The sequence below is a fragment of the Muscardinus avellanarius genome (assembly GCF_963383645.1).
Source record: "Muscardinus avellanarius genome assembly, chromosome: 2".
In the NCBI taxonomy this organism is placed as follows: domain Eukaryota; kingdom Metazoa; phylum Chordata; class Mammalia; order Rodentia; family Gliridae; genus Muscardinus; species Muscardinus avellanarius.
The window spans coordinates 156044774-156059546 of record NC_137787.1 but is presented as its reverse complement, the minus strand read 5'-3'; the positions used below and the strand labels follow the sequence as shown (position 1 = coordinate 156059546).

At 35.8% G+C, this 14773-nt stretch overlaps 1 protein-coding gene across 4 annotated transcripts in view; it reads left to right on the top strand.

Annotated features, from left to right (window-relative positions):
• The window catches only part of DIAPH3 (diaphanous related formin 3), a gene marked incomplete at both ends in the record, with an annotated part of 500946 nt that overhangs the window by 282046 nt on the left and 204127 nt on the right, over positions 1 to 14773 (top strand). For all 4 annotated transcript variants that reach the window (XM_080719970.1, XM_080719969.1, XM_080719968.1 and 1 more), the window contains one exon: positions 13767 to 13896. In XM_080719970.1, coding sequence (XP_080576096.1) covers positions 13767 to 13896 — 130 coding nt within the window. The remainder of the gene's footprint in view (positions 1 to 13766; positions 13897 to 14773) is intronic.

Here is a 14773-nt window from a genome sequence, read left to right as displayed (position 1 = left end):
TCACAGGGTAGGAGGCAGCAATGAAATTGATGTTTAAGTTTTCTTTTACAGGAAGAATTTTGTGTTCTTACCTATTTTGTTTAGAAAAAATCGGCTAATTAAAAGTAGAATAACTTCACCAAAGTTGTGATGGGAATGATTTAGAATAATGACATTGAATTTCCATATTCTTTAATGTTTCCATCAACCCCAGTGAGTGGCTATTTAAAATAGTGAGTAGCTTTTTCTAAGATGACATTGATTTGCAATCAGGAGTACGCTTTAAGAAATACTCATACATTAGTCCTCATAGATTCCAATGATCTCTGAAAGTATGGGTACGGATTGTGAGTAGTGGCATTTTAATAAGAGCTTCCCAGGTGATTGCATTATTACTATTATTATTTTTTATTTTGCAGTACTGGGGATGAACCCAGGGGCATTCTACCTCCGAGCTACACCCCCAGTCCTATTTTTTTTAGTGTTTATATTTTTTGAAACAAGGTCTCACTGAGTTGGGAAGGGCCTCCCTACTTAGCTGAGGCTGTCCGCCAACCATGATCCTCCAGTCTTCACCACCAGGTGATTTTAATGTGCAGCCTAAACTGAGAATCATTTTGTCTTTTGCCTTACATACGTATGCCAAAATGGAAAATGCCTGATCGATGGCCTGAAACCAACCAACCAACAAACATAAAGAAATCAAAACTAACCAACCCCAAAACAAAAACAAGAAACAACGTAAAGAAGAGTGATGAAAATATTTCCCCAAACTTCTATTTGTCTTTCATGCCAAAGCTGAACACTATTCTAAGGAGAAAGACATAGAAGAGGAGTTTAAATTATAAATTTCGTGCACGTAGTATAACAGGAGTAAGCTGAAGGCCAGGATCCTGAGACATGCTGCAAGTTCCTATGTCGTAGAAGGTAAATTTCAGTGACCACAGCACAGTGGACAGGACACTTCTGTCCAGCACAGGCAGGTTGTGAATTGCATACCTGTCGCAGTCACACAGTTTTAAGTTTTTGTGAAATTTTGATCCTCATATTTCACTTTTGCTTTATGCAGTTATTTTTTAAGAAAAGATCTCTGCCCAAAAATGCCATTGTTCCATCTGCATTCAGTATGTGTTTTGGAGGGATTTTTTAAAAAAAAAATCAGATTGGCAAAATCCTATCAGTACATTTTGGCACCCTTTGAAAGTAACGCAGTTATGGGCCAAAGACTTGCAAATAACAAATGCCATTCTTATTTTACACACAGCCAATTAAATCACAGAAATGCTGATTTCCAAGGCAATGTGAAACTATTTGGAAGGCTTTACCCTTTGACTCATTCAGTAGCACATTTCTTCTATAGCATTTTCTAAGCAGCATTTAATCAGATTTACTAAGTAGTAGTTTTGGTAAGTTCTCCCCTCACCTTTGTTTCTTTCAATTGTTATAAAACGGTGTGAATTAGAATTAGCCTTTTAACAGAATATACAGAGTAGATTTGCTAAGGGAGAGCCAGCATGCTTCTTGTGTGTTGTCAACTCAACACTTGCTTACCAAGCATGCTGGTTCAACTGCCTGTCTCCTAAGAATCCGGCCTTAGAATCTTCCTAGCACCATGTAGACAGCTCCCACCCATCAGAGATGGTGCCTGGATGAAGTCAACTGCTATCTCTGGCTAAATTTGGTCTATTTTTTTTTAATTATAAAAGTCAAAAGACACCTCCCCCCCATTGCTTATAACCCCAGGAAGCTCATTGTTTATTTATTTTATTTTTGTAGGTCTGGGGATGGAACCCAGGGGCATTCAACCTCAGAGCTACACCCCCTGACGTATTTTTTTATTCTTTAATTTAAAACAGGGTCTTACTAAGTTGTGGAGGTCCTCCCTAAGTAACTGAGGCTGTCTGTGAACCGCGATCCTCCGGTCTCAGCCTCCTGAATGCTAGGATTACAAGCGTGCGCCACCACACTTGACTCATCATTTACTTCTTTATCAAGGGTCTTCATGGTTTCTATATATTTCTGATCACAAGCATAACACACAACATCATTATCCACATGGTAATACTTAGTGGTATCTACAAACATATCTTGTTAGGACAGAAAGAGTATGAGGAAGGAATAGGTACATAGGCAGCTTTGAATTATGGTCCCAACATTGGTAGGTCAAACTTTGTTGGAAGCAATGAAAACAATCTTTGCTGAGAAATTTATAGCATTTACCACATATATTAGGTAGAAAGGATCTAAAATCAGTAATCGATTCTTCAAACATATGACACTAAAACAAAAATCTGAAGAACTGAAGCAAAGACATATACACATTACAGCAGATATTAGTGAAGTAAAAATAAGAGAAAATCAACAGTGTTATGATGCTGGGACTGTTCTGGGGGCCCTGTTGGGTGCCTTGAACTGTTGCAGTGATGTATAGATGTGGGTTCTTGTTCTCAGCTATGTATAGAAAACACTAGCCCAACTCTTGCTAGAAGCTTCAAACAATTTTATTATTACAAAGACAGAAAGATAGGACAGAATTAATAAAGCCCTATACCAGAGGTAGTATGGGGGGGGTGAATTGAAAAGTCACTGAAAATTTTGGTATCCAGAGCATCTTATAGCTTCATAGTCCTTCATCTTGCTCCACCAAGTAATCTTCTGACCTAGGTGTAAGTCAGCCATTCTCACTGTGCAGGCCCCTTTTTGATGATTATGGGAATTATGATTATGGGGATTTATAGCTCAGACAAAATACTTTCCTGCCTTACTGCTGGTACAATCCCAGTTTTCTTTGTTAGGACTAGAATGATTAACAAAGTCAGAACCCCTTTCACAGAGGCCTGTACCCTTCTCCCACACTCTGCACCCTCCTTCTGCACTCTTGGGGGTATTCTTAGCTCTTCTGTTAGATGTTATTTATTTATTTATTTATTATTTATTTATTCATTTATTTATTTAGTGATGGGGGTAGAACCCAGGGACTTTCTACCTCCGGGCTCTACTCCCAGATGTATTTTATATTTTATTTGGAAACAGGGTCTCACTCAGTTGCTGAGAATCTCACTAAGTAGCTGAGGCTGGCTTTGAACTTGTGCTTCTGTCTCAGCCTCCCAAGCACTGGGATTACAAGCAAGTGCCACCATGCCCAGCTTAGATAACATTTATTATGTAAACCAGTTAGAATATGAAGGCCCTCTGCCCCAGCTCTGCTACTTGTTACTTTTAATGAGGAGACTCTGTATTATAACAGCTGCCTGAGTGCTGACAGCAACCAGGCCCTGCTGCTTACATTTTGAAACCAATTTTTGATACTACCAAATTCATTTTCCAATACATTAATACAAAAGTCATTTTCTAGTACCAGAACATTAATACCACAAGCCGTTTTCAAATACATTTTGAAGCCATTGCCCAATACTGGTACAAACAAAGCCAGAATCTTTTTAAAAGATCAATAAAATTGTTAAACGTCTAGTTACATCAGAAAAGCAAGAGGGACTATAGTTACTGATCACATGAGTAGTAAAATAAGTGACAAAGGAATATCAGAATCAACTCAATGCCCACAAATGGAGTAAACTAGATGAAATGTATCAGTTTCTTGAAAGACAATCTAGATGTATCACAAACCTTATGGAATTGGGAAAGGGCTAAATGAGCAATGTGTGCATGTATGCTTCTACTCTCTTGTACTCCTTTAAGATGTATGACTACTGCGGGGCGTGGAGGCTCATGCTTGTAATCCCAGCATTCTGGAGTTTGAGACAGGAGGAAGGCAGTTCACTCACAGCCTCAGCTACTTAGTGAGGCCCTTTGCAACTCAGTGAAGACCCTGTTTCAAAATGAATGAAAAAATCAGGGCTGAGGGAGTAGCTTGGAGGTATAATACCCTGGGTTCTATCCCTAGTAGCGCGAAAAAGAAAAAAAAAGTATGACTACAATGCACCAATAAAAAATTTTAAGGAACAGGTAATCTAAATAGATTTATATCAAATAATCAATAATTGATACTTTTAGATATAACACTGACACCATAATCTGAAAAACATTGATAAATTGGATTTCATTAAAAATTTGTGATAGTTATGAGAAAGAAAATATAGCCATATGCTGCAGAAAGGGGGTTACCCTTGGCAAAATCTATTGAACTTTTATGTAAAATCATATAAAATAGCCAGGCATGGTGGAGCAGGCTTGTAATCCCAGCTCTAGGGAGGCTGAGACAGGAGGATCACACAGGTTCAAAGCCAAAATCAGCTACTTAGGCTCTCAGTAACTTAGTGAGACCTTTTTCCAAATAAAGTATAAAAGAGATCTGGGAGTAAGCCTGGAGGTAGAGACGCCCCTGGGTTCCACCCCCAGTACCACCAAAAAATATATGTATATAAATATTTTTATATATATAAATATATATTTTATATGTAACATGTGTGTGTATATACACACATTATATATTATGTATGTGTATATATACACATACATAATATATATATAACATATGTATATATATACACACATATATATATATTAAAACTCAACAATATGAAAACCTAGTTAAAAAATGATCAAAAGACAAGCACCCTACTAATAAAGGCTTACAGATAAACATATAAAAAGATTCCTAAGGGATTAGAATGTGCTATTAGCATATTCTCTATGTAATCTAAGAACACTTGAAAAACAGCAGATGTGAAAAGATCACCTAGTCCTCTGTACTCCTTCTTAGCCAGAAGATGCAATTCCTATATACACATACCTGAGTATAAAGATGAATTGTGTCCATCTGCAAGGATCAGAAGTAGAGACTGAGAAAATTATGTACCGACTTTTAAAAAATTATCTTTTAAGCTTTCTCACAACACTTAGTTGCTTTTTCAAAGTCTTTGAGTCTTAGTTTCTGAGAACTCAAAAATTATCTCCTGTTAATAAGTCTTTTGCTAGTTTAATTCTCTGTGGGTGCATGGGTGAGGATTAAAGTTGGGGGCACTCTACCTCTGAGCTACACCCGCAACACTTATTTTTATTTGGAAGCAGAGTTTCCCTAAATTGCGGAAAGCCTTGATAAGTAGCTGAGGCTATCTTCAAACCTACAATCCTCCTGTCTCAGCCTCCAAAGTACTGAGATTTCAGGCATGTGGCAGTATGCTTGGCTTCAGTTTAATTTTTAAATCCAACCATAAACTGAAGAGATTGGAGATGTAGGTTGTCTGCCACTACCATGTATAGTATCACATGTCATTAGGGAATTGCTAAATATAACCATGAGACACCAGTGTATACCTGTTCAAATGGCTGAAACTCTTATCATTGACAGTTTAATATGCTGGTAAAGATTTAGTACAAAAAGAACGCTGTCTCACTGTTAGTGGGAATGCAGAATTGAAAACTGGTAGTTGATATGCTACATTTAAATTCAAAAATCCAGCCAGCAATGACTTACGTATTTACACACATGAGTTGAAAATTTGTCTATAAAAATCTGCATAAAAATGCTTTACAGGAGTTATGTTAAAAAAAAATGCCCAAACCTGGTAGCAACCAAGGTTCTTCAGTAGGTGACTAGATAAACTATGGGATGTCCCTACAATGGAATATTAAATATTCCAAATGACCTCTTAAGAGAAGATATGTTGAAATCATAGATTAATGTTAAGCAAAAGAAACCAGTCTGAAAAGTCTACATTCTGTCTTATTATGTGACATTCCTTAAAAGACAGAAATTATAGAGTGATACTAGATTAGTGGTTGCTAAGGGGAAGAAAACAGAGGAACAGACAGAACCATAATTTTTAGGATACAGAAAAAACTTCTGTATATTATAATGATGCATTACACAGGTTTATCAAAACAGCATTATTGTAGACCATACAAAAAAGTCAATTTAAGCTATGTACTAGCAATAGTGTTTCAACGTTGGTACATCATTTGTAACATATCACACTAATGCAAAGTAGTATGGGTACTAATAGGTTCTGCATAAAGGGGAGGGCATATGGAGACTCTATATTGTGTTTTTTCTATAAATTTGAAATTGCTTTTAAAATAGTTTAACTTAGACAGGTGTGGTGGTGCATGTTTATAATCTCATTACTTGGGAGGGTGAGACGAGAGGAGCACAGGTTGTTGAGGAGTGCATGACCACCTATAATTTAGTGAGAATATATTCCGAGGTAAAAATATGTGGCTAGGGGTATAGCTCAGAAGTAGAATGCCATTAGGTTCAATCTCCAGTTCAAAAAAAATAAATAAATAAATAAAAGTTTTATGCATCTTTGACAAACCCGTAGCAGTTAACTGTCTGCTGCTAGGGTTTCTAACACAGATGCAAGAAAAAGCATCCTCGCGCTTTCTCCCTGTCTGATTGTGGCAGCTGAGAATGAATAGGGGAAGACAAGGGCAAAAAGTGTTTTTAAATTAAAGGTAAAAATTGCTTATTTAAAATTCGTGCTTTTGACTCCTTCTGTTGATACTGTTCACTTCAAAACATTTCAATTTTTATTGATGATAAATTCCATGAAAATAACAAATTTATATTCTAAAATAACTAAAGCTATATAGCTTAAGTTGACAATATTGGACTCCAGTAAATTTTCTGTAGATACCCCAAACGAGAATAATAATTACTGATAGAAATTAATAAACTGTTTCCTGGTGGATTTTTGTAATTGGATATGCCTACATGCTTTGGCATTTGAAAGTGCCAGTCTCACTATAACCATACTGTGATGTCATTGGCTAGAATACTTCTGTTTAGTGAAGAGGATAATAGAATTGGTGAACAACAGTTTGTATATTTTGGTTTCTTTGATCACCAAAGAGTTTAGCATTTTGCTGTGTTTGCATTCTAATTGTATTTCTTCCTGTTTGAGTTGTGTATGCCAGTTCTTTCCCCATTTTTCTGTTGTGAATGTAATGTTTTTCAGCTTATAAACGTTAAAAGGTATTGAGAAATAGTAGTTATATGAAGAATATTGAAGCTGGGTATTGTGGTGTACACCTGAAATTCCAGTCTTTGGGAGGCAGAGACATGATGATTTTGGGTTCTAAGCCAGCCTCAGCAAATTAGCAAGACTGAAGATCTTGTTTCAAAATAAAAGAATGAAAAAGGCTGGAAGTTTAGCTTGGGAGTAGAATACCTGTGGATTCCATGCCTGGTACAACAAAAGAGAGAATAGTGAGCAGTTTTAAATCTTTGCAGAACAAGTGTTTGTGGGGTGGGGTATACATATGGAGAACACTGAATATATAAATATTAGCTAAACTTTTAAAATGCAAAAATACCTTTCATAAAGAAATTTCCTAAAACTCAAGAGCAATATGTTAACAATATAATTCAAAGAAATTTATTTTAATATTCCTTTTAGTTATTTAGTACTTCAACTTAGTTTAAAATGAAAACTTAGTAATACCATTTTTTAGTGTATGGGTGTCATAACTGATTTACCTACTAGTTTTATCTACCACTTTAATATTAATTGGTCTATTTTTAAAAATAATTGTGAAAGTTTTATTATAAGTGTTAATAGCTATGACAGTGGCCTAAGCATTTTGTTTTATTTATTCAAACATTTTTATTGTCTGTTTTATTGGAAGGTCTACCCAGTGTCTTTGATTAATTTTGCTGTTTGTAATCTCAGTACTTGGGAGCCTGAGACAAGAGGAATGCAGGTTCAAACACACACACACACACACACACACACACACACACACACACACACACACACACACACACACCACCTTCTCACTCCCCAAGACATTATCCATTCTCTAATATACTAGTACTTTGAATTTTTGAGATTTCTATCTAAGCAAGTATGATACCGTATTTGCCACTACATCTTTATGCATCCATTTTCTTGTGGATGTTTTGACCGTATTTTTGGAGATGTTTTTTCTCAATCCACTTTATTCTGCAAAGTGTTTGAGGTGAAATATATTAAAATAAACTTGTGTAAGTTCTTTGAAGGTTAAGCCTTACATCTTTCTCCTCTAACCATACTAGTAGGATATTTTGTTAGCAGTAATCTATTAGAAGTATGCAAAGATCTTTGTTGTTTGAATGGTATGATTCAGGTGCCATTTTACTCATTTTTAGATGCAGTAGTATTACCTAATGCTAAAAACAGCCCCAGGGAAAAAAGGCTGTATGGCTTCAGAGGGTAGAATTAGTAGGCTGTAGAGCATTAATACTTAAAATTACATTGATGCTCTTTTGTTACTCCAGTACTGTTTTAGTTCACTATGTTATTGATAATTTTTTTTTCTTGAAGTTAGACTAAATAAAAACTGTGTGTGTAGAAACTATATTTTAAAGTGCTTTAAGCGTGGTCTTCACATAAACATGGGATCTAATTGTGTTTTACCAGATAGTAAAAATGTGATCCTGGTGAGATGCACAAACTCTGTTCTCTCCTTTATATAGTGGATGTAATATGAGCTTCTTTCTCATGGGGATGTTTTGTGTTTTAAGAGCTTCACATGTGCTGTATTTGGCTAGTTCCTGTCTCCCCCTGAGTGCCAAACAGAAGCATTCCTGCCGTCTTGCTCAGTACTGATACAGGTTGGAGTCTCGTAGAAAAACAAAAACAAAACTCATGGAGGCAGTGTAATCTCAGAATTTTATCATGTTTCTAGTGTTTACCAATGTCCACAAAATCTAAAGAGACAGTTCTGTTTTGATACATATATAGGTAATATGAATATTACCTGTTAGGAGGAGAGTTAGTAATTTGACAGCATTTTAAAGATAACCTTTCATTGTTCAGAGAGTAAGGGGTTCTAGTTCTCATATTTACAAGATTGCCAAGAAGATACTGAGTTTTTATTTTAAGAATGTTCTTCCTTGTGGTTAAAATCACGGAATGGTCGTTAAATGTCATCTGAATTTGTGCCGAATACCTTAAAAATATTCCAGAACTTTGCCTTGTAGCTACAAGGGAGCTTTACTCCAGACTGACAACTAGGCCATGATTTATTACAGGATCTGCTTTTAACATTATTTTGTCTGGAATGAACAGAGTGGTTGAAGAAACTCCATCCATCTTTTGTTTATTTGACATTTATGCCACATTAAATGTACCTTAAAGAAACAATATGTGAATAAGAAATTGTTTTTAACAATGATGATTACTCATCAGTCAGGTAAATCTCTTGACAATAATACAAAAGGAGTCCTGTCAAGCAATGTCTGTTAAGATTTAAATAAAGCATATTTTTTAACCTGAGTAAAGTGAAGCAGATATTTTAGTTTCATATTCTTTCTAAGAGCTAGCATTGCAAAACATACTTAACTTGTTCTTCATTTCCACAAAATTAACACTATCTCCCAAGCTTTACTTGATCTAGCTCAGTCACTGGTTATCATTTGTGATTAGTAGAATAGAATATATCATTTTTAGTTGTTAATGTTTATCCAGAAGTGGAAAAAACATGGAGCAAATAATCTTTATTAACTACATTTTATTGTGCATCGAGGTTTTTGGAAACCTATCTTCTACTTATTAAATGATATTTGTGAGGGAGGGAGAGAATAATCGAGGCAGGAAAAATACCTTGGTAGTGTTGTTAAATTTTTCTTGAGTGCTAGGATATTGAAGAATCTCTGCTTTGGGATTTAGAGTTGCAGGATGGTATGTAAATGAGATCACACATTATGAAAAAATGTTGATTTGACCTTTTATTAAGTTTAGCTTCTTAATAATTTGGAAGTTTGAGAGATTTTTAAGAAAACACAATTACTTCATGTACATTTAGAAATGATGGAAGAATTGTGTTTTCATTTACTATTCTGTGGGTATATTTTCTAGTATTTGACTATTACCATTATGTGCCTTGCTAATCAGTTAATTGTTTAACTGGAGCAGGCAATGATAGCAATCTCCTACCTATATTAGCACTAGCTTTATATTGTTAACGCATAAGTTGAATTTGTGTTAGACTAAAGTGCTTAAGATTTATCAAACAGGTAAGATACTTTAGTATTTCAAAATTCTAATTCTGAATTGTTATTGCTTGTGAACAGTGATTGAGATTGACCCATTTTTATTGTTTCATCAGAGTTTTGATATCTTCATCTGGATTGTTGCTGTATTCCAAATATTTAAAAAAAAAACTTTTTTCAGGCTTTACCAATTATAGAGGCAGATGGTGCTTGTCTTAATCAACATTTCACACAGGTCATTTATCTCATTTCTCCTTTCAGTAGACAGGGCGTAGACGGGTAGCAGTGGGTTGCTGAGAGTCCATGGTAGGAAGAGTATTCCCAAAGTGATGTAAAATGTAATAAAAAGAAAGGAAATTTGCTAGTAGGGTACTTTTTAGCAAAACAAGTCAGCTTTTCTGCTAAGTATTTGTAAAAGTTCGCTGCTTTTGAACTTGCCTTATTTATTTAAAATGCCAGTATATATTAAACTATAGAGCTATAAGGAAAGTTACAATTCAGATCAACATTCTCAAGTTTCTGTGTAAAATCTCAAACCCATAGAAAAATTTCAACTGACCCAAGCATGCAAAAATAACTTCTGAAACTAGGTTCCTTCATTTTCATCCTAGTTTTTGGTTTTGTTACTAGATTTCACCATGCCTATGCATAGTTAATTCTACTGTACTGTATACTTAATGTTTTTGGAATATAAGGCAAATTTACAGTGCTTTTCTATGTTCAGTTCCATTCTGATAATTTACTTTTGTTTAAACTAAGGTCCAAGAACTTAGCATGTTTATCATGTTTTGCATTATGAGGTCATCCACAAATATTAGTGGAAAGTCTAGGTAGAATTGGACTCATTTTTAAAGTACTTTTTAAAAGCACTCAGATGGTTATTATGAAATCTATGAATTTTATTGCTACTGTTTGTTTGTGGTACTTGGGATTGAACCCAGGTACACTCTACCACTGAGCTACCCGTCTGTCCTTTTTATTTATTTATTTGGTTGGTTGGTTAACACAAAGATCTTGCTAAGTTGTCCAGTCTGGCCTCGAACTTGTGATACTCCTGCCTTAGCCTCCCGTGTACTGGGATTATAGGCTTGTTATCACCATATCTGGCTCCCTTTTTTATTCATCCCTTCTGTGTTCCTGTTAAACAAATATTAAATAATGACTTAAGTGTTGCTATCTAATCTGTTTTTAAACTGTTAGGAACCAGTCTTTCTATCAATCAAAATCTATCATCTATCTACCTATGTATGTCATCTATGTTTGATGCTGGGGACCTACACCAGGGCCTCACCCATGTTAGAGGCAAGTGCTGTACTACTGAGTCACACGCCGGCCCAGGAGGAGCCAGTGTACCATTTGATTGTGTTACATGTGTAATCACATAGAGGACCAGATGTGAGGTCGGTAGCCCAATGTGTCCAGTGCTGTAATATTTTTCAGCATATTAATGTGTATGGCGACAAAAATTTATTTATTTATTCATTTTTGGTGGTACTGGGGTTCATAGAAACCCTTCTACCTCCGGGCTATACTTCCAGACCTATTTTATATTTTTATTTGGAAACAGGGTCTCTTAAGACAAAGAGGCTGGCTTCGAGCCTACACGATCCTCTTGTCCCTGCCTCCCAAGCCCGGGGATTACAAGCGTGTGCCAACACAACCGGCAAAATTTCATTCTTTCACTGTCCAACACTATTTGATATCCACAATATCAATGATAGGGTATTTGATTTTGAATATTAAATCTTGAATGTGAAAGCATTTACTCCCTTGCTATTTTAAAGTGAAAAACTGTCAGAAAGAAAATAAGTACATGGGGCTGTGTACCTAAGTCTTTCCCATATTTCCAGCTCTGAACTTAATCCTGTTATGAGAAGTTGCTTGTTCATTTTATTCCTGATATACATAACTATTCTGAACAACTCGTCAATGATAGGGAACACTACTGAGTTATTCATGAACCCTGTGTTCAGACCACCCTTGGTACTCAGTACTCCCTAAGCCAGTCATCTCAGGAATCGCAAGCCAACTCCCATCCACTGCTCATGTGTTCGTCCACCACCTCTCCTGAGTGCATTCCTTGCCCATCTCAGTTTAAGATAGGCAAATGCGACTCTCCTCAGGTCTATACTCTGAGTTTTACTGCTTTTAATATATAGAGGACAAGATAGAGTACATTAATATAAACATATTATATTTGTGGTTTTAAATTTTTTTAGGTGTAGACTATTGGGAGAAAATACTGGAACATCTAAGGAGGTATTAATGAAAAGCTCAGAAGCACTATTCTGCACTTATGTAAATCTGTCTTTTTTATATTGGTGATATTTAATGTTTCTAGTTAAATATCAGTTTATAGCTTCATATTCATTTTGTCCCAAACTGAAACTAATATCTTCATTTCTCACACCAAGTCCACTTTTGATCCTTTCTCACCTGTCTCAAATAATGGCATCACCTGGGTTTTTAGGCCCCTTGGTCATGTTATCTCCATTCCAAGGCACAACCATAGTTCAGGTTGTCTTATTTCCCTTCCTGTATTATTGCCACAGTATTTTAAATTAATCTTTTTGCTTCTGGTATTGCCCTTGCTCTAATCTTTTACCTCCACTACACTAGAGGAAGCCTTTTTTAAAAACATTTTTATTGGTACATTGTATTCATACATCTTAGTGGGATAAAGATGATAGAGACATATATGCACACATCACCCAATTGGCTCTAGAGAGATCTTTCTAAAATGTACAACTATCTCTCACCCAACTTAAACATTTCCCTTGCTTAGAATCAAAATCTTATTTCCATTGCAAAGCTTCCTCAAATGGGCCATTCAGTTTTCTCAGATAGGCCATATTCATCCTCATCATAACTCTGTATTAGCTGGCTTTGTTACTGTAACAAAATGCCTGAGATGATTAGCTCTTAAAGAGATTTTTTAACTTTCCGTTTTGGTGGTACAGAGGTGAGGTGCCTGCCTAGGCTCAGTTCTGCTACAGGGTCTCCAGTGCACCCTTTCATGGCAGATGACAATGGGGCGAGTAGGTGGTGGAGCAAGAGATGGAATCTCAGTCCAGGATGCAAAAAGACAGGGTGGGCTCTGGCCTTCATAACCTTTCTGTGAGAAATTCCTTCATCCCTAAGGACCTCTGAACAGGGCCCATCTTTTAAAGATTCCCTGAACAGGGCCCATCTTTTAAAGATTCCATCTACGAATATCACCTCACTGAAGACCAAGCTGCCAATGCAGTGTCTCATGAGGGACAAAGTATAAACCATACTTAGCCTTTTTCTAGGCCTATTCTGTGATAGTGTATTGAATTTTTTCCTTCCCTTCTTCCCATACAAATTCCTTCAAAGGTTCATTCAGATCACAATTTGCGTAGTTCTAAACATATTTTGTGATTATTTTTACTATGCTATCTGTCATACCAATTACCTTTAAAAAAAAAAACAAACAGCTTTTTGACATAAAAGTATTCTTTTGTCTCAAACTCCTAGAATATCCAATAGACATTCTATGAGGAGGAATACCAAGGGTGATTTTAAATATTCCTGCTACACGGACTTTCAGGTTATTCTATCTTCCTGGGCATTTTGCCATAAAATTTTCTCATAAAACTTTGCATACTAGACTGGATTAAAGTTATTTCTCTTTTAAAACAAATATGAATAATTTTAACCAGACAAGTAAAAAGTAGCTTTTCAAGTACTGAAACACTTACTTTTCAGAACTACAATTAATTTTACCACTTATTTTTTCTTATCTACAAAATACAGTATTAATATGATTTGAGTAGGTAGAGTATCGAAATGCTTTTGACAGTGTTTTGTCTCTCTCCCCTTCATTTAGCTAAAGGACACAAAATCAGCAGACCAGAAAACAACACTACTTCATTTCCTGGTTGAAACATGTGAAGAAAAGTACCCTGATATCTTGACTTTTGTGGACGATTTGGAACATTTAGACAAAGCTAGTAAAGGTTTGTGCTTCTATAAAACAATATTTTATTGCTTTGGTCTTTGGTTCTAAAAGACAGAAAAATAATGATTCTTACTTTTATATACTTCTTTGTTATCTAATTTTCATATTGAATATCTCATTTTAAAAATAGAAAATCATAGGATATTTACTTTAGAATTGTGTTGGTCAGATATGAGTGTATTTGGTTAATGAGGCTTTATAAACGTTTTGTATAATAGCGTAATTATCATGGATGCCTGCTACCCTCCCCCTCTGCTGTTAGATGGCTGTGCTTGCTAGGTGATGCTTTTCTGATTCCATGTCATCCACTACATATATATTGTTTGTCTGATTCCAGAACTAGCAATCAGTGTCCCCCTATTGCCAGCATTTAAATCTAGCCAAAGTGGAACTATTTTTCTTCATCCTATTTGACACCAGAATGCCAGGGCTTAAATTCAGCCCTTCCTAATGCCCCCAATTTTTTTCTTCCTTTTTTTTTTTTTTGGGTCTGGAGATGGAACCCCAGGCCATTCAACCTCCGAGCTTTACCCCCTGCCCTATTTTTTTATTCTTTATTTTGAAACAGGGTCTCACTAAATTGCCGAGGACCTCACTAAGTAGCTGAGGCTGTCCGTGAACCGCGATCCTCTGGTCTCAGCCTCCCAAATGCTGGGATTACAATCGTGTACCACCACACCCGGCGTATGTCCAAATTTCTAACCGGTTCTCACCTCTACTTTGGGTGATATAAGGTTAGGCCTTTTTATTAATACTTTGTTTTTTAACTTAAAAGTCAAATTATTTATATATCACACTGATTGTATGAAAAGCACAGTAATTGCTTTGAAACAACCCACTTATAAAGACAGTTTAGAAGACCACAGATGAGAAGC